At 47.3% G+C, this 21,743-nt stretch overlaps 1 protein-coding gene across 2 annotated transcripts; it reads left to right on the forward strand.

Moving 5' to 3' along the window:
- The first annotated feature begins 17,725 nt into the window (after positions 1-17,725).
- On the forward strand, positions 17,726-20,964 carry Fgfbp1 (fibroblast growth factor binding protein 1). Of its 2 annotated transcripts, none has more exons than XM_075943037.1 (2): positions 17,726-17,846; positions 19,860-20,964. In XM_075943037.1, the coding sequence occupies exon 2, from the start codon at positions 19,880-19,882 to the stop codon at positions 20,624-20,626; it is 747 nt and encodes a 248-aa protein (XP_075799152.1). In that variant the 5' UTR covers positions 17,726-17,846; positions 19,860-19,879; the 3' UTR covers positions 20,627-20,964. The 2 variants fall into 2 exon arrangements, with proteins under 2 accessions (XP_075799152.1, XP_075799151.1); XM_075943036.1 differs by lacking the exon at positions 17,726-17,846 and adding an exon at positions 19,232-19,339.
- The last annotated feature ends 779 nt before the right edge of the window (positions 20,965-21,743 follow it).

Genomic DNA, 21,743 nt, shown 5'->3' on the forward strand with positions numbered 1-21,743 from the left:
GCCTCTGGAGTTTGGTCAGTTCACCTCTGTGGTGGGTTGTACTTACTGGCGGTGACCTTTCCAGAAGAGATCAGTGAGGAAAGCTGGTGGAAGTGAGTGTGACCGCAGTGAGAGGCATAGCTTTATACCAAGCCTTTCCATGTGAGCCCGCAGCCCTGATTCATGTCAGTATAAGGGAGCTTGAGGAATGTGGCGTGAGTGTGACTTCCTTGAGTAGCCCAAGTCTGCACTGTGCCTGGGATGGAGCTGAGCTCTTGTTGCATGTTTATCCCACTGCTCTCCAGGATGAACTCACCCATCACACAGAGTTGATGGAGTGCAGGCAACCTGCCTTCTCAGCCTGCTGGCTTTTGGGATCTCAGATGTTCAGCCCTAATGCAGACACCGTTTTACCAGATGTGGTGGTACATACCTGTAATCTCAGCACACAGAAAGCGGAGACAACAGGGTGGCAAGTTCAAGACCAGTCTAGGATACCTAATCTGACACTGTTATATTGTTTTAAAAAATACGTTTCTTAGGAAACAATCGGAGACTCTCTAGACACCCGAATACCCCCTTATGCACACACCCTTAGAGGGGCTCACGGGCAGACAACTGCGACAGGTGCAGTAGGGTCCTTTATACTGAATCAGACATTTCAATGTCTTTTGCTTGTTTAAGGACAGTGACAGTATTTAAAATCACTTTTCTGGTACGTAATTGAAATTCAGTACCTTTCATTTGAATTTAAAATAAATCTCGTGGTCTGAAATAGATTTTTCGGCCACATGGGAAACAGCACTCATCATACCTAGTTGGGTGTCACTCGGTTGGTACTGGGCTCTGCTGTGTAGAGAACAGGATGTCCCTATCAACCAGACCACATGCTGCTTGGTGCTGAGGGTGTGGCCTCGGTCCTGCCTGCATACAGCATGCTCCGTTATCTTTTCTCTCTCCTTTGTTGTTATACTTGGGGAATTTTCTCTGGTTGGTTTTGGTTTTCTGTGTGTCTGTTGCATTTGTTTGATCATCTCAGTGACTTGAACTCACAGGACTTGAGCATCCTTTAGATTAGCTGAACTCATGGGCTTCCAAGAAAGACACCACAACAAGAAATAGTGGGCGCTCTGGGGCAACAGACCTGTTGAGAAATCTCTGCTACATAGCCTACTACTGATAAAGAAGGCTTTGCCCATACAAGAGGCAATTAATTGTAGAAAAAAAAAGTCACTATAGTTTGAAAAATGTAAACTACTCAATCCCAAACCTGTGTGTAGACACACACACACATACACACACGCACGCACGTGTGCACACACACAATGACCCTAGGCTGCCTCTTCTGCTCCCTCTGTTGTATTCCTTTGTCCTCTGAGCAGCTGGCATGCACACACACACACACACACACACACACACACTGACCCTAGGCTGCCTCCTCTGCTTCTCTCTGTTGCATTCCCTTGTCCTCTGTGCAACTGGTGCACACACACACTTCAAACACAATAGAAGAGTAGAGAGAGAATCACCCACAGTCCAGCATGCAGAGATAATAATGTCTACTCTCAGGAGTGCATCACTATGTACAGAGGCAGATGCAGTCTGCAGACTGACAAGTAAAGCTCTGTCTTCATCGTGTATCCTTTGTGCCTGTGGCTCCTGCATTAACTCCCTAAACTTCCCAAGGCAAACACACCACAGGCTGGGTGACTTAGCAATGGATTTCTTTTCTCACAGGTCAGATTCTGGTGCTTTAAGGCATCATGTAGTAAGCTGGTGTTGTGTGAGGCTTCGTGCCCTTGCATGCAGATGGGTGCTTTCTCCTAGTGTCCTCACAGCTCTTGCCTTTGGGTCTGTGTCCCAGATGCCTCTTATGGAACACCATCAGGTAGGATCCAGTCTCCCTGACAATGCCATTTTAATCTCTTATCTTGACCACTTCAAAAGTATCCGCTTCCTTAAAAGCCCCATCCCATCTCCAAAGAAGCACAGCTCAGGGTGTGTTAGGGTTTCTATTGCTGTGAAGAGACACGATGATGATGGCAACTCTTATAAAGGAAAACTTTTAATTCAGGCTGGCTTACAGTTTCAGAGGTTCAGTCCATTTTCCTCAGGCAGACATGGTGCTGGAGAAGGAGCTGAGAGTTCTACATCTTCATCCACAGGAAGTGAACTGTCTGCCACACTGGGTGAAATTTGCACAAAGGATACCTTAAAGCCCACCCTCCATAACACTTCCTCCAAGAAGGCCACACCTACCCAACAAAGCCACACCTCCTAGTAGTGCCACTCCCTTTGGGGGCCATTCTCTTCCAGATGGTTTGGAAGGACCATAAGTCAAGACACAATAACAGTTCTTTGCTGTCTCCAAATACAAAGAACAATCTCCTCCTATGGTGTGACATTTCCTATCCGGTGTTCTCACCTCGGATGTGTAGTTTCAAATCACAACAAGCTATGCAAACTTTTAATTTACAGAATGTACGAAGACTGGAGAGGAGAAGAATGCATATGTAAACACACACACATTTAAGGAGTTCAGTGACCACCCCTCCCATAAACATCCAATGATGGGGATATAGGTCCCTTACTGACTTCTTTGGCTGACAGTCCAAGAATGATGCAGGTTTTCTGTTTCTATGTTTCACAATCTAGATGGTCATTGATCATCAGGTTAGCTTTCTGAGCAGGACAGAAATGCGTCCCCCTTAGTTGCAAAGGGAACACAGACTTGTTAAACAAAGTCCAGAAAGGAGCAGTGTGCACAAGGGAATGACTTTGGAGGTGTGACAGTTTGGCTCTGGTGTACTGATGCGTGCCTGTCATTTCAGCACATGGACGGCAGAGGCGGAGCTTGGTCTACACAGAGTTCCAGGGGAGGGAGGAGAAGGAATGACTGTGTACCCAGTACAGTATTCACTCTGACAAGGCAGAGTGGCATCAGGGCGGTATTGATGGTTAGTGGGGTTGAGCCTGTGGTAAGGAAAGCCTCAGCATTCTTAGTGACGTCCTGAGAGTAGACGCTAGATAACTGTCTCTGTGGACTCCTAATGATGTGGACTTAGCCTTTCTGAAGTTCTCTGAGGGCTGGGGGGACATCGTAGTCAGTAAGAGCATGTTGAACAAACATGAAGGCCTGAGTTCCATGCCCATATCCTGCATTAAAAAAAAATAACCAGGCTTGGTGATGTATACACTTATAAAAGCCAGCCCTGAGGAGCCGGGGAGAGAGGCAGATCTCTGGGGTTTGCTGGTTTCAGGGAAAAGAGAGAAGCTCTGTCTCAAGAAACCAAAGGAGGCCACTGAGGAATGATGCCTGAGGTTGACCTCTGGCTTCTCCATGCACATGTGCACACACACATACACACACACACACACACACACACACACACAGGCAGAGAGAGAGAAGGTGGGGTGTAAGGAAGAAGAACGCTCTGCTGTTGCTACTACTACCACTGATCTGTGGAACTAGACTTATCCTTCTGGAAAGCTCCATTCCTATGAAATACGAGAAACTGGCTGGTGTACCCTACTCTGTCATTAGCACTCGAGGGGCCCAACACAGCACAGCTGTCTGAGTGAAAGGATAACTGGAGGTCCACTTGGGACTTTCCGTTTCCGTGAGTGCCCAGCAGTGCTCCAGCGGGCTTCTCTGGTGGCTTTCATGGAACTGTGTCAAGAGATCCAAGTCGCAACGAGTAACTGAAGGCAGAGGCTGTACCTGGGCCAGGGGCTCCACTCAGTACAGTTATAGCACAGACCTGAAATTCACGAGACACCTTGGAGTTCACGATCCCCAAGAGAAAGACTGTTGGTCCACGTCTAATGCACCTGGTGCTAAGCCCTCAGGTAAATTAGGACTAATTTCAAGCTAATTTGCAGCTCGAGCTCAAAACAGTATCTGCCTGATGTGTATCTTTTCTCTTTTTCCTGATTAGTCCAAACAAGTTCAAGGCTTCCTGTATTAGAGGTGGCTCTGTAGGGTGAATAACGTCCTTGGCTCTCTCAGGAATAAATCTCTGGTCCTCATTCCAAGGGCTCTCTATGAATCCCCAAATGTTTGGGTCTGCTATGAAGTCACCTCTGTGCTTTTCGATAGGACAGCAGTTACTCTGAAGAGTCTGTCCCCTGGGTTTTGGTGGAGTCTGTGAGCAGGGTATCTCTCAAGAGAATGGCTATCGAATGTCTTTACCCATCCTCCCATGGTAAATAAGAATATTTCCATGCTTTGGAGGCAGGCCAAACCTGGCAAGTTCAGGAAAGGAATCTTGGACCCAGGGAAATGGAGAACAGGCATTGGTCATAACCGTGCTATACAATCAACCTAGCCATAGCCACTGTCATAGTCTGACTGGTTGCTATTGACAACAGATGTGTTTGGTGATGGCTAACTGTGGTCTTGAGATTAGAAACATCCATTTTGGAGTTCATGTGAGGCAGAAGGAAGTCTTCAGTGTGCTAAGCCCCCAGAGCTTGGAGTCTGTTCATTTCTCACATGGACTGGCATGATATGACAACGTGCTCTGCTACTTCACAGGTGGAAAGGCTGGTCACATCGTGCAAGCCTGTTCAGACATGTGTAAGTACTCAGAGAGCATTTGTCAGTGCGATAGAACTGAGGCATTTAAGTATCTCCTCATGTTCAGCAGCTCAATTTCCACTGAATCTATGTGTAGGCGCCGGTACGGTTGACCCTGGTAACCACCAGTGGTTTTCTACCGTCCCAATGCTGTGACTCTTCAATACAGCTCCTCATGTGGTATGAAACCCCAACCATAAACTCACTTCAGTGTCCCCTGATATACAGGATATCTGGTATGCAAACCCTGTGAAAGGGTATCTTGACAACCCCAAAGGGGTTGTGACCCACAGGTTGGGAACCTCTTGTTTAAAAGGAAGTTGAGAAACATCCAGGGAGGTTTGAGTATGGTGACTTTGAATGAAAGAGCCAAGCTGAGCACAGACTCGGGAGACTTTGCAGTGTACTTGTTGCAAATATGTTTAGATCTGTGTTCCCGGAGGGGATTGCAGTTGATTGACACAAGCATCCCTTTGAAAGATATTGTCCACCTGAACACCTTCTGTCTGACGTCATCCTGGGGCATACAAAAGGTCAGGCAGCTGCTGCTCTAGCAACATTTGGTTTTCGAGTTTCTCTGGAACTATTATGTATCTGTTGGCACCTTAGGAATTCAAGGTTAAAAAGATGAAGAACTCGTGAGTGACGGTGACCAGTTCATGCAAAACTGTATTCATCATCACTCCCCAGGCTTTGACTCACCCTCTACTTCACAGAAGAAAATGCCTCTTTCCTTCCTCTCTGTCCTCTGCCCGCTCTGTTTCCAGAGGACACACTGGGTGCTCTAAGCTGGTATCTCTGCAGGATTTTCTCCCTGCAGCTTTCAGCTGCCATTAGCTGGACAATGTTGAGCCTCTTCTAATCTTTTACTGCAGAGCAAGGACTAACTTTATGCGTGGAATGGGAGATTTATGAGCAGATTTGGTGTCGCAATAAATATCATGTGGCTTCAGGGATGTCACTTACAGCAGGTTTTTTTCCCGCACTTTCAATCCAGGTAGAAATAATGGCCACTTCGTGAGAGTGTAATAAAGATCAGGGGTTAAGAGCACTTGCTGTTCTTACAGAGGGCCTGGATTCAGTTCCCACCACCCACATGTTATCTCATTCTCACGGCATCCAGTTCTGACCTCTGGGGACATCAGGCATGTGTATGGTACACACACATACATGAAAGCAAAATGCTCATACACACAAAATAAAGTGCATCATTTAAAAACAAAGATAAGTGATAACGCGCAGCGAAGGACTTTGTGTACATGGCATTGTGCATAGGACAGGGTCCAGGTGAAGGTTAGCAGCACTGTAAGTTATGGGAATTTAGCTGAAGGAACCATGAAAGGCTACTACAGCAGACAGGTCTAGAGGAGAGTTGTCCAGGCAGACAAGCAGAGAAGGGGATCTAGGTGACAAAGGTTGGCCAAGACAAAGTGTTCTGAGAAGTCTGACTTGTGGGGAGAGCAATGGACAGCCAGGTGGAGGTCGAGCCCCAGGGCCTGTGCACAAGATCCAGAGAATGAGCTGAGAGCAATCGGGATTAGGAAAGTCTCTAGAGTAGCATTTAAAACTATGGACCTTCCTGTGAGAACAAGTTCAGAGAGCCGAGGCAGCCCCGGAGCTTGGGAGGAATAAGTAGTCCCCAGTGTGTCGTGGGTCAGAGAATGAGCCTGGAGCTCACATGGCGGGGCAGAAGCCGAGTCAGTTTCACCTTTGTGTTTGGTTAAATGCCCTTTTCTGTGCCTTCCATAGAGCGGCTGCTGAACAATGGTGAGTCAATGGCCCTCCCTTTTCTCTGCATGCGCAGCCACCTCTGCACAGCTGCAGCAGCTCACACCACCACCTGAGATCCTTTGGTCACAAGGAGACAGTACCATCTATCCAGCATCTTGTCTAGTCCAGTCACATAGCTCATTCCCTCGCAGGCACCACCAGCTGAGGGTGCTGAGGTTGTAAGACACGGGGCTTATCCATTAGGTCGCTGCTGGTAATCTTGTGTCCTGGACAGTGCAGGATCAGCTAGCTGTGAGGGAAGCCATGTGCTCTAAAGCATGAGATAGCTCCGTTCAGTGCTACCAGGACTGTCTGTGGCCAGTATCTCACAGAAAGCAACTCTATGACCCTGTGCCACAGACGCCCACATTCTAGTGGTAACCACCAGATGGCAGCAGAGCACCAAATGTTCTGTTTAATAGGCATAAGGAGTACGTGGCAGAGTTAAGGTGTTCTTGTTCACCCTGAGACAGACAAAGCAACTACTGACCGACACCACCAGTCCTGGAAGAGTATTTCGGTCTCCAGGGCAAGCACTAGAAACCCATTTTTGAACTCATTGTGTTGGTGGTCAATTGCTATCCTTAGTTTAATAGTGATATACAGACTTCAGCCTCTTATCCACTTATGGGATGCACACTCTTCTCATGGAGATCCTTAAAGGATGAGAAAAGGTCTCTCCAGGCTTCAGGGGCAGCTGTCTGGTTGGTTTTGATTGTCAACTTCACATAATGTACAGTCACCTGGGAAGGATCTCACTGAGGAATTGTTTAGATTGGGTTGGCCTGTGGACATGCCTGTGAAGGATTCTCTTAATTGAGCTATAACTGATGTGAGAATAGCCACTCTGAATGTTTGGACAGCATTTAATGGGCTGGGTCCTGGACTATATAAAACAGGAATAATGGAATGAAGCGTTAGCACTCACACACGAGGAGCACTGGCATGCATGAGGAGCACTGACACATGAGGAGCACAGGCACGCATGAGGAGCACTGACACATGAGGAGCACAGGCACACATGAGGAGCACAGGCACGCATGAGGAGCACTGACACATGAGGAGCACAGGCACACATGAGGAGCACTACTACACACGAGGAGCACAGGCACACATGAGGAGCATTCGCACACATGAGGAGCACAGGCACGCATGAGGAGCACTGACACATGAGGAGCACAGGCACACATGAGGAGCACAGGCACACATGAGGAGCACAGGCACACATGAGGAGCACAGGCACACATGAGGAGCACAGGCACACATGAGAGCACTACTACACACGAGGAGCACTGGCACACATGAGGAGCACTGGCACACATGAGGAGCACTGACACATGAGGAGCACTGGCACACATGAGGAGCACTGGCACACATGAGGAGCACTGGCACACATGAGGAGCACAGGCACACATGAGGAGCACTGGCACACATGAGGAGCACTGGCACACATGAGGAGCACTGACACATGAGGAGCACTGGCACACATGAGGAGCACTGACACATGAGGAGCACTGGCACACATGAGGAGCACTGGCACACATGAGGGGCACTGGCACACATGAGGAGCACAGGCACACATGAGGAGCACTGGCACACATGAGGAGCACAGGCACACATGAGGAGCACTGGCACACATGAGGAGCACAGGCACACATGAGGAGCACTGACATGCATGAGGAGCACTAACATGCATGAGGAGCACGAACACGCATGAGGAGCACTGACACATGAGGAGCACAGGCACACATGAGGGGCACAGGCACACATGAGGAGCACTAGCACACATGCATTCTTTGCTCTCTGTTGTTGGTTATAGTTGCGACATGACCAGTTCCCTCAAGCTTCTGCCACTGTGAGTTCCCCTCTGTGATGGACTATAACTGAAATTGCGGGCTAAAATAATCTTTCTTCCTAAGTTGCCTTTTGTCTGGGTACTTTATCATAGTGACAGAAATGAAACCAGGGCAGTAGAAATGGGGATAATCGGATCCTGGAGAAGAAGACCACCAGGTAGCATTCATTCATAGAAGGCAAGGTGGGAGGAGAGACCTCAAGGGACAGCAGAGGCAACATGGCCACAGAAGCAGCTGACTCTTGTCACCTGTGGTGTTGATCAGTTCATGGTGATTTTAGGAGTGAAAAAGATGGGACGTCCACAAAATCCTTTATCTATGACCTCAACAAATGCATGTATATAATAACCGCATTGAAAAAGGACATAACCAGTCCTTTCAGGAACCACTAGACATAGGCTCTGAGCTGACAGAGATCAGGAGATTCCAAATGCCACTATGCCCTCTCCTCCCTAATCCCTGGGTCAAAGCAGATGCTAACAGAGGTCAAATGACCCATAGAGTTTCAGTTCACGTTCAACTCACAGTCAGCACCATGGGTTCCTGAATCCTCCCAGGAGTTATTTCACAAGGTCCAGGTGTATCCTAAAAATGCACACACAGCCACTGCCTGAACCCTCACACTGATTAATTCCTTGCATGTTGTGAGGACCCTTTAGAATCCACCTGGTCTAGATGGTGTGTTGATATAATGAAAGGATCTGGAAGAAGGCCGGGTAATCTCTTGCGTGCTCTCTCAATAGCTCCTCTTCCATCTTGACTGGCAGGCCAGTGAACCCCCTGGGTCTGCCTACCTCTGCCTCCCCAATGTTGTATGACAAGTGTTTTCTTAGGGTGAATCTCAGGTCCTCATGCTGGCACAGAAAGCACTTTACCACCTGAGCTGCCTCTCCAGCTTTACGATGTTCTGATTTTTTTTAAAATCATATGATGCTATCTTTGGGGGGATTTACAGAGTCTGCCTGTAAGATAAACAACTCACTTGGGATCAGATCTCATCCGGGCAAACAAGCCATCCTTTCTATGTAACCCTCACTATCCAAGACAAGAATTTTCCCCTCCTTAAATCATCCCGGGGACTAGTCTGCTTCCATCCACTCTACAGCAGCTACATCCTCCAGCTTTGAATTCCCCCTGGAAACAACTAAGGCTGTGGCCTAACGTTCCTCCTCATTCCCATCCCACCTCTTGTCATCACCAAGGCTTTGTACACAAGACTGTGGCCCTGCGTGATCTGGCATGTCACCTTTCATTGTAAGCTGAGTGATGAAGCTGTATTTTTGTGGCAGTAGTCTCTGTGGGTCCTCTCAGTCAGCCCCATCAAGTCCTGCAGGCCCACTCTGAGACCCTGCCAGCCAGCAGGCTAGCTCAGTGTTCCATGGAAGGCCAGAGTGTCTCTCTGCTCTTCATCCAGTGACTGCCTACCAGCAAGTTCTCTCTAGAGTGTTTGTAACAAGGACACAACTGCTTTATCCCTTCCTTGATGGGCCAGAAGAGGACTAAAGATTCTTGCCTCACATGGCTAATACTTTGGGGAGTCCATCAGACACCATCTGGTTGAGAAAGCCTCCTGTTAGATGTGAGGTGAAGAGGCTTCTAGGCTTAAATGGCAAGCAAATCTTCCTGAGAGAGGGGAGACAGGGAGTGGTTCCTCCGAGTGTGCTTTAGGGCAGTATGAGCCGTAACCTGGCCTGGCCATGGCATGCAGCACCAGCAGAGGGCACCATAGAAGGCTCTGGTGCTAGATAGCCTGTCTGGAGCAGGATTCTCTATTTGAACAAATCAATCTCCCCTTACTCTGGCTGGCAAAATAGTCCGTGGTATATGGGGGTCTCCCTTCTGCCAGCAGCCCATTGGGGGCTGATGCTGAGACTCACTTAGGCCTCCAGCACTCCTACCGTCTGCAGACATTTCCCATTCAATCCCTAGTGGCTGGGAGCCGCTTCAGGACCCTCCCTATGGAAAACAACCACTCCTAACCTTACAGATGGCTTGAAGGGCACCTGTCTTTGTGATTGCTTGTTTTGTCACGGTCATTAGTCCCTTGTCCAGGAGGCCTCACATCCATGGGTAAGAGTGGCCCAGAGTCTCACAACTAAAGCAAAAGGGGAAACGTTTTATTTCTGCTCTCCCTGGTGCACCTGGAGAGTGTTCCTAGTTTGGAATAGTTTGTCAATCTCCTGGCCAATGCACCGGATCCTACTGAATCCACCACATATCAGCATGCTAAGATGCTCATCTTGAACTATATTGTTCATGTATCAGAAGGCTGCATACTTTGCCTCTTGGGGAAGACACTAGTCATTGCGGTAGCCAAAAGCTTAGTAGGTAAATGCCTAAATGAAAAAGTGGTACAGAAAGGAGACAAAAGAAGGAAGAAGGAAGGGAAGGAAGGAGGAAAGGAGAAGGAAGAAGGGAAGGAAGGGGGAGGGAGGAAGGGAAAGAGAGAAGGAAGGAAGGAAGAAGGGAAAGAGAAAGGAATAAAGGAAGGAAATGGTCCCCACCTAAAATACCATCCAGGCCACCACGGGGTCCTCACCAGCTTGCTCATTGGATATTATCCTTAACTATCTTAACTGCCTCTTGAAAAGATCCTCCCCCATGAAGATGTATGGACATACAAACGGATTATTTATTGAGGTTTGGGTGTTCTGGTGGTAATAGATAATTTAAATGTCTATTTCAAAGAAAAGGTTTGAGCTTTTGACAGCCCTTCACTCTAAGTGTGCATGCCTTATCAACCTCTCATGCCTCCTAAGGCTACAAAGTGACCAATGGTTCTGGTATAAGAAACTACTCCATAACAACAGAAACACTCAAGATATATGAACACAATAATGAGTCTATGAACACACACCATATACACTCAAGAAGTAAGCCAGTCACAGAGTGAAGAGCCAACCAACAAAATGGGCAGAAATCTTTCTTCACATCTAACTGACAGAGGTTCCTTCTCAGAATATATAAAGAACTAACAAGATCAAATATCATAAATTAAGTAATCCAGTCAATAATTGAGTAAATGAGCTGAATAGACCCTTTTCAAGAGAGAAAGTATAACTGACAATAAATACATGGGGAAAAAGCTCAGAATCTTTATCCATCAGGGAAATGCAACTTAGAACTCCTCAGAACTATGCTGGGATTCTGTCTGCCCATCATCTCCTTGGTTGTCATCCAGAAACCAAACACCAGCCCTGGTGAGGTTAGGAAGGAAACCAATCCTGATATACTGTTGATAAGATAGTTTATTGGTGCATCCTTTATGCAAACCACTTTGAAGATTCATTTCAAAACTCAAGTTAGACCTATTATGTGACCCAGTAGCCACTCTGGGTATACATCTAAAGAAAGCAGACAGAATATGACAGAGCCCCACATACCCATGAGGAATGTGACATCATTCATAGCCGTCAGTAAATGATAGAGCCCCACATACCCATGAGGAATGTGACGTCATTCATAGCAGTCAGTATATGATAGAGCCCCACATACCCATGAGGAATGTGACATCTGTCATTCAAAGCAGTCAGATGGTGGAATCAGCACAGATACCCAGCAGCTGGAAACTCAACATGGAATCCTATTCAGCTTAAGAATGGACCCATGTCATTTGCAGAAAAGTAAGTGTACCTGAAGATAATCTTGTTAATGAAATAGGCCAAACTCTGAAAGAAAAGTATTACATGCTTCCTTCCACATGAGTAGAATCTGCTCAAGGAAGAAGTAAAAAAAACAGGAAAGGGATCCAAGGCAGAGGAGGAGAGCCGACACGGGGAGGGACAGAAGAGGATAATAGAGAATGAACATTTCTGAAGAACATTATATGAATATGTGAAAATGTCACAATAAAGCCTATTATTTTGTGTAATTATTATATACTAATAAAAATGGAAAAGTTTTGCTGTTAGGAATAAAGTACCTCATGCTGGCTACCCTTAAAAGAGCAATACTGGTTACCCACGGCCTACCCTGAAAGCAGAGATAATCTCAGACCTTGCCCATGACACTCCCTGTCCAGTTGTCCATGCTCAGCACAGCTGGTAAGGTCTTCCAGGTCGAATGGAGTGGAAACTGAGCCTTCTAGCACATTCCACCTGCAGGAACATGGCTTCTCTGGCTCTGGCTCTTGCCAGGTGCTGTGATGTTGGAGGAGGCCACCTTTCCCTAGACCCTGAGGTACCTGAGGAGCCTTTCTGGACTGGCTGACTAAACACGGATGGGATGCCGCAGAGAATGCAAATGGCTCCTCATGCCATCGTATTTCATGCAGCTCGGCAGAATGGGGCTGCTTTGGACTCTTAGCTAGGGTGTCTCTTATGAAGGGCAGAAGCCAGGAAACAATTCGCTTGGCTAAATTTGAAATACTCGTCTTCGTATGGGCCACCAGACAAGCAAGTGGCTCTGTCCTGACATTTATTATACTGTCATTGGACCATCACCTAACACTTGTTCTCTTCAGGTTAAAAAATTTGGAGAATTTCCCACCTCCCAGATACTCAACATAGAAATCAAAATCATGCATGTCTCTGCATGTATCAGGCCCACAACACAAGGTCATCCCAGGGCACTCCTAATTCATTTTGGAGTTATAGGTATTACTAACAATAGCCAAGGGACACATGTCGCTCTCAAAACACAAAAGGTATAGCTGCCAGAAGAAAATTCGCTCGATAAGATGCTCATGTCTCAGAAAACTAGGTTAGAGGATATGGTTTCCTCAGAAAACTCCTTTAAAAAACTCTAACCTTTCACCAGGCAGTGGAGCATGCCTTTGGTCCCAGCACTTGGGAGGCAGAGGTGGGTGGATCTCAGTGAGTTCAAGGCCCACCTGGCCTACAAAGTGATTTCCAGGACAGCTAGGACTATTACATAGAGAAATCTAGTCTCGAAAAAAACAAAACAAAACAAATTCTAAGCTTTCAGATACCGCCCTCCATGCAGTTTCTGTTTTCCACTAGGACTTAACTTTATAAGTTTCCCATCTTGCTCTTATTATCCCATGATAACATAAGGACCAGAGGGGCCAACTTTCCTAGAACTGCTGAGGTATAAATACCCACCAGCCAAGTATCTGCTCATGTGACCCATTTGGACCTCAATTTTCACTAAAACAACAACCCAAACCCTTAGTGCACCTACAGGCTGTTCTGGTTGACAGTTGAGCTGATTATTTCTCGTCTGGATGCTTCCATTGATTTACAACCCAGAAACCCAGGTCCTCCACAGACACCAAGCTTTGCCAAAACATTTAACAGAGGCACGGTGAAGAGACTGAAGAGACAACCTACAGAATAGGAGAAAAACTTTGCCAGATATTCATCTCACAAGGGATTAAAATCCCGGATATGTAAACATAAAGAACTCAGAAATACGGACACCAAAAATAAATAATCTAAGTGAGTGTAAAAACAAACCGAATAGACCCTTTACAAATACTAAGATTGCCATCAGTTCTAGTAAGGGTTCTTTTGGGAAGGTCATCTCAGAGGACACTGTGCTGTCTCAGAAGCTCAGCACTGAATATGATGACATAGCTTCAGCCCACACGACTCCAAGGCTTCCCCATGCGATAGGAAAGCTATCGGTATCTAAGAACCAAGCATAGGCCAAACCTGCCAGATTTTGAGGACAGGAGTCAATCAAACTCATGCTGGCGTTCCCTGGAGTGCCTAATATTCCACCTGGCCTAGAATAATTACTGCATGACAAGATCAGCAACTTTCACCCCCAGGCTCAGTCTTTCCAGGCTCCTGAGAAATTCTTCTCTACCTTAGGCTAGGAGAGACATCCCAGGCTTCCTTCCAACTTAGCAATTAACCTCTATACTGTCATCTGATATAGACCTACCCCTTATTGTTCACCACTTCCTTGAGAGCAAAGACTGCGGCAGCACTGACGCCCTTCTGGGTGGCCTTTAGACAAACGAAGGAGGGAACAACGACTGAGTGGCAGAATGAACGAGGTCTCTCAAGCATCTGGACCATTCTCCTTCCCCCTTCCTCTCTGAAGTGCACCCTCCATGAGAGTGTCTTGATTCTGTGTGTCCTTGCACCCTTATTGGTGTTTTCAGGGTTGTTTCTGGGGTTCTCACCCTAACATCTTCAGTGTTCATGTGAAGAGCGTGGTCCCACTTGCACAGTGAGAGTCTCACCACCGAGACAGGGCCGCTTATCTTTTCCCTTCCTGCCTTTCCAGAATAATAACGAGAAATTTTGGTAACACATGGATGAGAGGGTAAACTCAAACACGAGGATCTTTAGAACCATCTTCCACTCTAAAATTTAGTACCTGTTGTTTTTGTGTGTTCTATGACATGAGATCATGTGTGTGCACATATGTATATAATTATGTGCAGAGATATGCTGTGAAAAAATATTAAAACAGCGTTCTTTAAGGAATATTTGCTGTTAAAAATAATTTACTTAAAAAATAATAATTTACTTAAAAATCTAAGACGATAAAAAAAGCTTGGTTTGAGGGGAAAATTTATCATAAAATAGTAAAACAAACAGCTTACTACCATCATCACCACCTCTACCATATCAACACTATCTTCACCACTGCCTCTACCACCAGCGCCACCTCTACCAGAACCATCTCCACAACTTCTGTCACCACCACCACCTCCATTACCACCACCTCCACCTTGACCACCACCACCACCTCCACTACCACCACCTCCATCACTACCTCCACCACTTTCACCACCACCACCACCTCCTCCACCACCTCCACCACCTCCACCACCTCCACCTCCACCACCACCACCACCACCATCACCACCACCACCACCACCACCACCTCCACCCCCCCCCACCACCACCACCACCTCCACCCCCATCACCACCTCCACCATCACCACCTCCATCACTACTCCACCACTTTCACCTCCACCTGCACCATCACCACCTCCACCACCATCACCACCTCCATCACTACTCCACCACTTTCACCTCCACCTGCACCATCACCACCTCCACCACCATCACCACCTCCATCACTACTCCACCACTTTCACCTCCACCTGCACCATCACCACCTCCACCACCATCACCACCTCCATCACTACTCCACCACTTTCACCACCACCACCACTCCCACCACCTCCACCCCCATCACCACCTCCACCACTTCCATACCCCCACCACCACCATCACCATCTCCACCACCATGGCCACCATGACCATCACCTCCTCCACCACCTCCACCACCATCCACTATCACTTCCTCCAACACCACCTCCACAACCACACCCACCTCCAGCACCACCTCCACTGTCACGAAAGCTTTTCTAGAAGAAATAGTAGTGTTTTATTAACTATTAAAAGAAAAACAGCGAAGTTGTCTTATTTAAAATTGTTCATATTCTTAAGCATTATAACTTACTAAAACTCCCAGTAATCTCCTTTTGATTAATCTAAAATAAAACTAAGTTATTCTTCCGATTGATTCAGTATCTGAAACAAGTGAACATCCCTAACAAAAGCAGTTAATACTAAATGTTTTTGAAGCGTTCATTCTCCAGAAGACATAGGCAATGTGGTGTGCATTCCTGTTCACAGCTGAAGCATCAACACTGTCTCTTGCTGCTCTGAAAAGACAATTTAGCAGCAGGTGTCTTTTGATTTCCTAAACAGGGACTCAGAATCTTCCATTAAAATTTGGAATGCACACTTTCCTCATAGTTCCAACATGAGTACCTGCTCATGGGATTTTACTGTTTGTTTAGCCAGCCCTGTTACCTCTGACATTGAATAGAGTTTTATATACTTATCTGACGCAACAGACTGATACTGCTTAATGCACCAAATCAGCACTGTAGTGATATTTCATTTGTATTTTAATAAATAAAGCTGCCTGAAGATCAGGGAGTAGAACAGCCCCATTGGTCAGCCTTACAGACCAGGCAGCGGTGACACACACCTTTAATCCCAGTAGCCACACTAGTGTGCCATAGAGACCCGGTGGTTGTGGTGCATGCCCTTAATCCCAGTCCTAGAGAGGATTCAGCTCTCAGACAGTCTCATTTTAAGGATTCCTGGAGTCAGTATCACCATTTCAAACTGAGGTACAGGTTAAGAGCCAGTAGCTGGCTGTTTTACTTTTCTGACCTTCAGGTTGAACCCCAATATTTGTCTCTGAATTTTTACTAATTGTGCTACATAGCATTTTCCTCTTCTGTTTATAAGGTCGCTTCTCAGGAAGGGGGTTGATGTTTGATGAGCCTGGCTGGATAGACTTGCCCTTAGCTGAAGCTCACCTCAGAGCCCAAACATGCCCACTCGCACACTCTTTGGTGGCCACACCAGTGGGGCAAGCACTGGAGGCCAAGGAGCTATCTGAGCTGGGATGAAAGAGGTGGTCAGTCACCAGCCCTCACCGGTGGGCATCTATCAGCTCATCAGTAACATCCATTGTGTCCATTGCTCAGCTTTGCCAGAAGTCGAACTGCACTTGTTATCGAAACTCTTTGATAAAGAGTTTGACCAAGAATGATTAGAATTCCAATCTAATTGGAAACATCACATTCTAAAAGGAGGAACACTCTCAAAACACCTGCTGTGCGATAGTACAAAAGCCTGTTTTCAAAGGAAAACGTTTAAGATCTCCTTAGGAGGCCAAACTGAAAGAGCTCAGCTCCAGGAAAGACTCCAGTGGGCGGCCTGCAGTGAGATTCTGTTGTTATACACGTACTGTGAGCAATGCGGGCAAGTGCAGTGGGACTCTGTTGTACATGCACTGTGAGTGATGTGGGCAAGTGCAGTGAGATTCTGTTGTTATACACGCACTGTGAGTGAGGCCGGCAAGTGGGCGATGAAGAAGACCGGAGAGTGCAGTGTCACAGCGTTAGTTCAGGGCCTGCTGTGGCCAAGATTCCCCATCAGTTATATCTGGAGTGAAACCCTACCTGTGACAGGATGGCCTGTGGGAGCTCCCTGATGACCTAAAGGCAAATACTTTCAAATGAAATTCCATTATGGAGAGTTATCTCTTCGCCAGCCCCTGGGGCCCACAGATTCATCTGCCCACACAGTAAATCCACCTGGCTCCAAGCGAACAGGAACTCAGAAACAGGTTTCAGCAACTGCAGTCACTCGTTCTCCAGACATTCCCTGAGCCAGCCAGGTGGGAGGAGGTCAGATTACGGATGTTGGCAGTCCTGGCTTTCAATTTCTTGCCAGCTCTGGGAACCTAGACCCGTTTACTATTGTCAAGTGCCAATTTCTCCATCTATGAAATGGGAAGAGCTGCTAGAGATGGAGAATATGGCAGGGCTCTAGAGGAAACAGGCTCAGGGGTTGGCATGGTCCCTTTTCTGTGTGCATCGATGCCCTTGCTGGAATCCTCACCTCATCTTTGCAAGGCCGATCTACACTTTGACCGTGGCCACCGGGAGGGAAAGGAAGGACTTTCAAGGCAGAGGCTCATGGTAAATGCAAACCCCTGCTCCCTGGATTCCACCCAGCACTTCCCTCCAGGAACTGGCTCACTCCGAGGGGCGTGGCTGGGAGGAGCAGAAATAAAGCTCCACAAGTCTGTGAGTTGTAAAAACTCAGGCAGCTTGGGCTCCTGTATAAATAGTCGAGTCTGCTCCCCCGGCTGTGAGAACTGGAAACCTGCACTCCCTGGCACAGCTGGGCCTGCATGCTCACAGAAAGGTAAGCCTGGGTCTCTTAAATATTTCTTAAAACAAATAATATATATGTATATATACACACATATATTTCATATATATTATATGTATATAAAATATATATAGTTGCTGTTGTTATTGTGTGTATGATTGCAGGGGTGGGGACTTATATACTGAGAGCAGAGGACAGCTTGTACTTGTAGGAACTGGTTCTCTCCTTCCACCTTTACGTGAGCTCTGGGCATTGAACTCAGGTTCCTTTGAACTCAGATCATCAGTTTTGCGTGGCGAGTGCCTCCCTCTGCGGAGCCATCTTGTCAGCCCCCTTCTTAAAAGTTGCTTTACCCACCCTGCTTCTCAGCTGCTGGGTCTCCCTGGATCTGGATAGCACTGTGGAGCCAAGAGAACTGTATCACAATGCCCCAAGACCCAGGTGTGTCCCTGGCTTATCTAGCCTGCCTAACCCCTCATTGCTCCATTCCAAACTCTCTGAGGGCCTTTTCCTTTTCCAGCCCTATAGGTGGGCAGAGACCTGGACAGAAGCGAGTTCATAGCCATTTCCTGGACTTTTCCTACTTTTCAGAAAAATTCTCTCTCTCTCTCTCTCTCTCTCTCTCTCTCTCTCTCTCTCTCTCTCCTCTCTCTCTCTCTCTCTCTCTCTCTCTCTCTCTCTCTCTTTCTCTCTTTCTCTCTCATTTTATTTTTAATAAAGCACAGATAATAGGAACGGTGTGGTCCATACCGAAACTTTGGTTGCATACCAAACTTTGTACAGTTCCTTGTTTTACTGTTTCTTATTAATATTTTATGAAGAGCAGAATAAAGCTGAAAAGCAAGAAGTGAGATGTAAGTGCTGATAGAGAGATAAACTCTGCCTTCTCCCTCCACCCATCTCTGGCCATGAAGGGACTCTGGGCAACTTGTTTATCAGTCTGAGCCTTAATTGTCCCAGTAGTTACCTGGGGTGTTCCCTTAACAGCTCTGGGTAAGACTCCTGTGGCTTGTAAGAGGGGAGAGAATCAAATGTCGGGCACTGCTTAACACCTAGTAGACGGCGAGTAAGCGCGGGCTTCTCTTCTGCCTTTACCTACAGTTTTCTTAGCGTGTTACTTCATGTACCATAGGAAATCATTTTAATTTTGTTTCTGAAAGAAGCATTAAGTAACTATTTCCTATATGGCTAGCACTGTGCCGCTGAACTCAGGCGTGGCCTCGCCTTCAGCCTTGCAGTCTCTACACTCTGAAGCTCATCCCTTTCCACCCTCTGTCCCTTGGTCCCATCAAGCTCAGTGGCTTCCCTGACCTTCTTGCCTTTCTGGGCTCTTCCTCATGAATTTCCCCTCTAGTCCCACAGCTCCACCCAGCCCGGTGTGTCAACCCTGGGCATGTTCAACTCTGAGTCAACATCTTTTCATGACACTTCTATGGCTCCGACTACATCCTTTCACAACTGGTGATGGTTGGTGCCAAAGCAGATTATGGGGAAGAAACCCAGCTCTCTCTGGAGCTGGAAAAGGGGTCAGTGATTATTTCATTCAACAACTTCTAGAGGGGAAGAGTGTGGCTGTTTCAGGATTAAACAGGACTGAGAAGGGAGAAACTCCCTACGTGATGCCATTTAAATTCCTCCGATTGTATTTTTTTTTAAATTTCTCTTATTGGTTTTATTGAGCTATACACTTCTCTCTGCTCCTCTCCCTTCCTCTCCCCTCCCCTTCTGCCCTCTCCAGAGGCAGCGATTGTATCTTGTAAACTCTTTAAGGCACCCGTGGCTTTGTGCAGTGTTTTGTTATATTGTAGGTGTTCAGTGATTATTGCGTGGGCAGGGGAAGGGCTGAGAACGTGAGAAAATGAGGGAGTAGCTGAGTGAATGGAGGAGGGTCATGGTTGAGTTGTAACTTTATTGGAAGTGGAAATGAGAGCAGCCAGGTTGCTTGGCAGACCTCCTCTCAAAGCGGGCAAACCTGTGTTGAGGGAGGCAGCCCACAGTCCTGCCCCATTGGCTGCTGCCACTCACTCTCCCGCCTTTGTCAAACAGGTGTCCACCCAGGTGAAACCATGAGAATCCACAGCCTCCTCCTGCTCTCCTTCCTTCTCATGGCTGCTCAGGTGCTCTCAGAAAGGGTCAGAAAGGGAGCCAAGAATGCCCCACACAACACAACAGAGGAGGGTGCATCTGCCCCCTCGGGCAAGGCCCAGGATAAGCAGAGAAGCAGGACATCCAAATCCATGACCCGCGGCAAGTTCCTCACCAAAGACCACGCCACCTGCAGGTGGGCTGTGACTGAGGAGGAGCTGGGCATCAGCCTGAAGGTCCAGTGCACTCAAGAAGATCGAGAGTTTTCTTGTGTTTTTGCGGGTGATCCAGCCGGCTGTCTTGAACATGACAAAGACCAGATCTACTGGAAGCAAATTGCCCGCACTCTGCGTAAACAGAAGAATATCTGTGGGAACACCAAGAGTGTCCTGAAGACCAGAGTGTGCAGAAGGAGGTTTCCAGAGTCTAACCTCAAACTGGTAAACCCCAGTGCACCTGGGAACATGAAGCCCAGGAAGGAGAAAGCAGAGGTCTCCCCAAGGGAACACAATAAGGTTCAAGAAGTTTCCACCATGGGGCCAAACAAGGTCCAAGAGGACCTGGTGCCCAGTCCAGCTGTGACCCAGACGGTGGCCATCAAAGATCCGGAGTGCCTAGAGGACCCAGATGTGCTCAACCAGAAGAAGGTCGCCCTGGAATTCTGTGGGGAGTCTTGGCGCTCCATCTGCACCTTCTTCCTCAACATGTTACAGGCCTCGTCCTGCTAGTGAAGTCCGAGGGAGCAGCCTCAGACGCGAGGAGTCAGATCCCCAGTGTCCGCTGCAAAGCTCCCGGAGTTCCCCACAAGATACAAACTTTCGTGTTACCAGACTACAGTGAAGTATTTAAACCGTTTTTGTAAACTTTGTTTTTGTGTTTTAGGATTTGCTTTTTTTCCCCCCACATCCTTGGATGTACTTTTCAGACTCTTTACCTCAGTGTGTTGGTCTATGGACCGCCAATCTAGGTGCATATAAGGAGTGGAGAAATCCTAGTGAGGATTTCCATGCAAGGAATTGTTAGCTGTGTTTATCAGGATAATAAAGTTCTGGGCATTGTCAGAAACCCCACCGACCACTGTTTTCTTTCTAGGCCTCTTGTTCTGAAAGAGCTTGTGTCTCATTGGCAACACGTCTCCAGATGTGAGTAGATGGAAGGCTGACTTCATGGTCCGTCAGTCCAAAGTTCTCCCCCCAGACAATCCATCCCATATTGTCTCTGTACCCACTGCCCTGTATTGTCATGTACTGACATGTCAAGATATCACAGATGCTGGAAGAGGAGCCCACAGTGTTTGGAACTAGGAATATTTTAAATTAATTTTGCTATTATCATTATTGTGTGTGTAAGGGTACACACATGCCATGGTGTGCATGGGAATGCCAGAGGACACCTTTGTAGGGTTGCTTTCATCTTTGCACAGGTCCCAGGGGTGAAACATGGGCCATCAGCCCTGTGAACCCAGCTGTTTTACTCCCCGGCCCATCTCACTAGCCTCAGGACCCAGGATTCATGTCAGAACTGCCCCATGCCTATTCACCATCTGTAGAACTGTCCTTACAGAGCTCACTGGGGACAGAGGTCTGATGGTCAGCAGTGTTCTGTGGTAAGGGCTGTAACAGGAGGTAAGAAAGTGCTGTGTGGGAAACCAGAGACTCAGTGGTGGGAGATGTGGGCTGCGCTTCCCGGGGGCAGCAACGGTGGGGCTCCACTCTGGAGAGCATATTTAATAATGAGATGGAGGGGCTGGAGTTATGGATTCACATTTGAGGCCACTGGCAGCTCGTCCAGAGGGCCTGACTTTGATCTCCAGCACCCAGATGACAATTCACAACCATTTGTAAC

Source organism: Microtus pennsylvanicus, chromosome 12, assembly GCF_037038515.1.
Source record: "Microtus pennsylvanicus isolate mMicPen1 chromosome 12, mMicPen1.hap1, whole genome shotgun sequence".
Lineage (NCBI taxonomy): Eukaryota > Metazoa > Chordata > Mammalia > Rodentia > Cricetidae > Microtus > Microtus pennsylvanicus.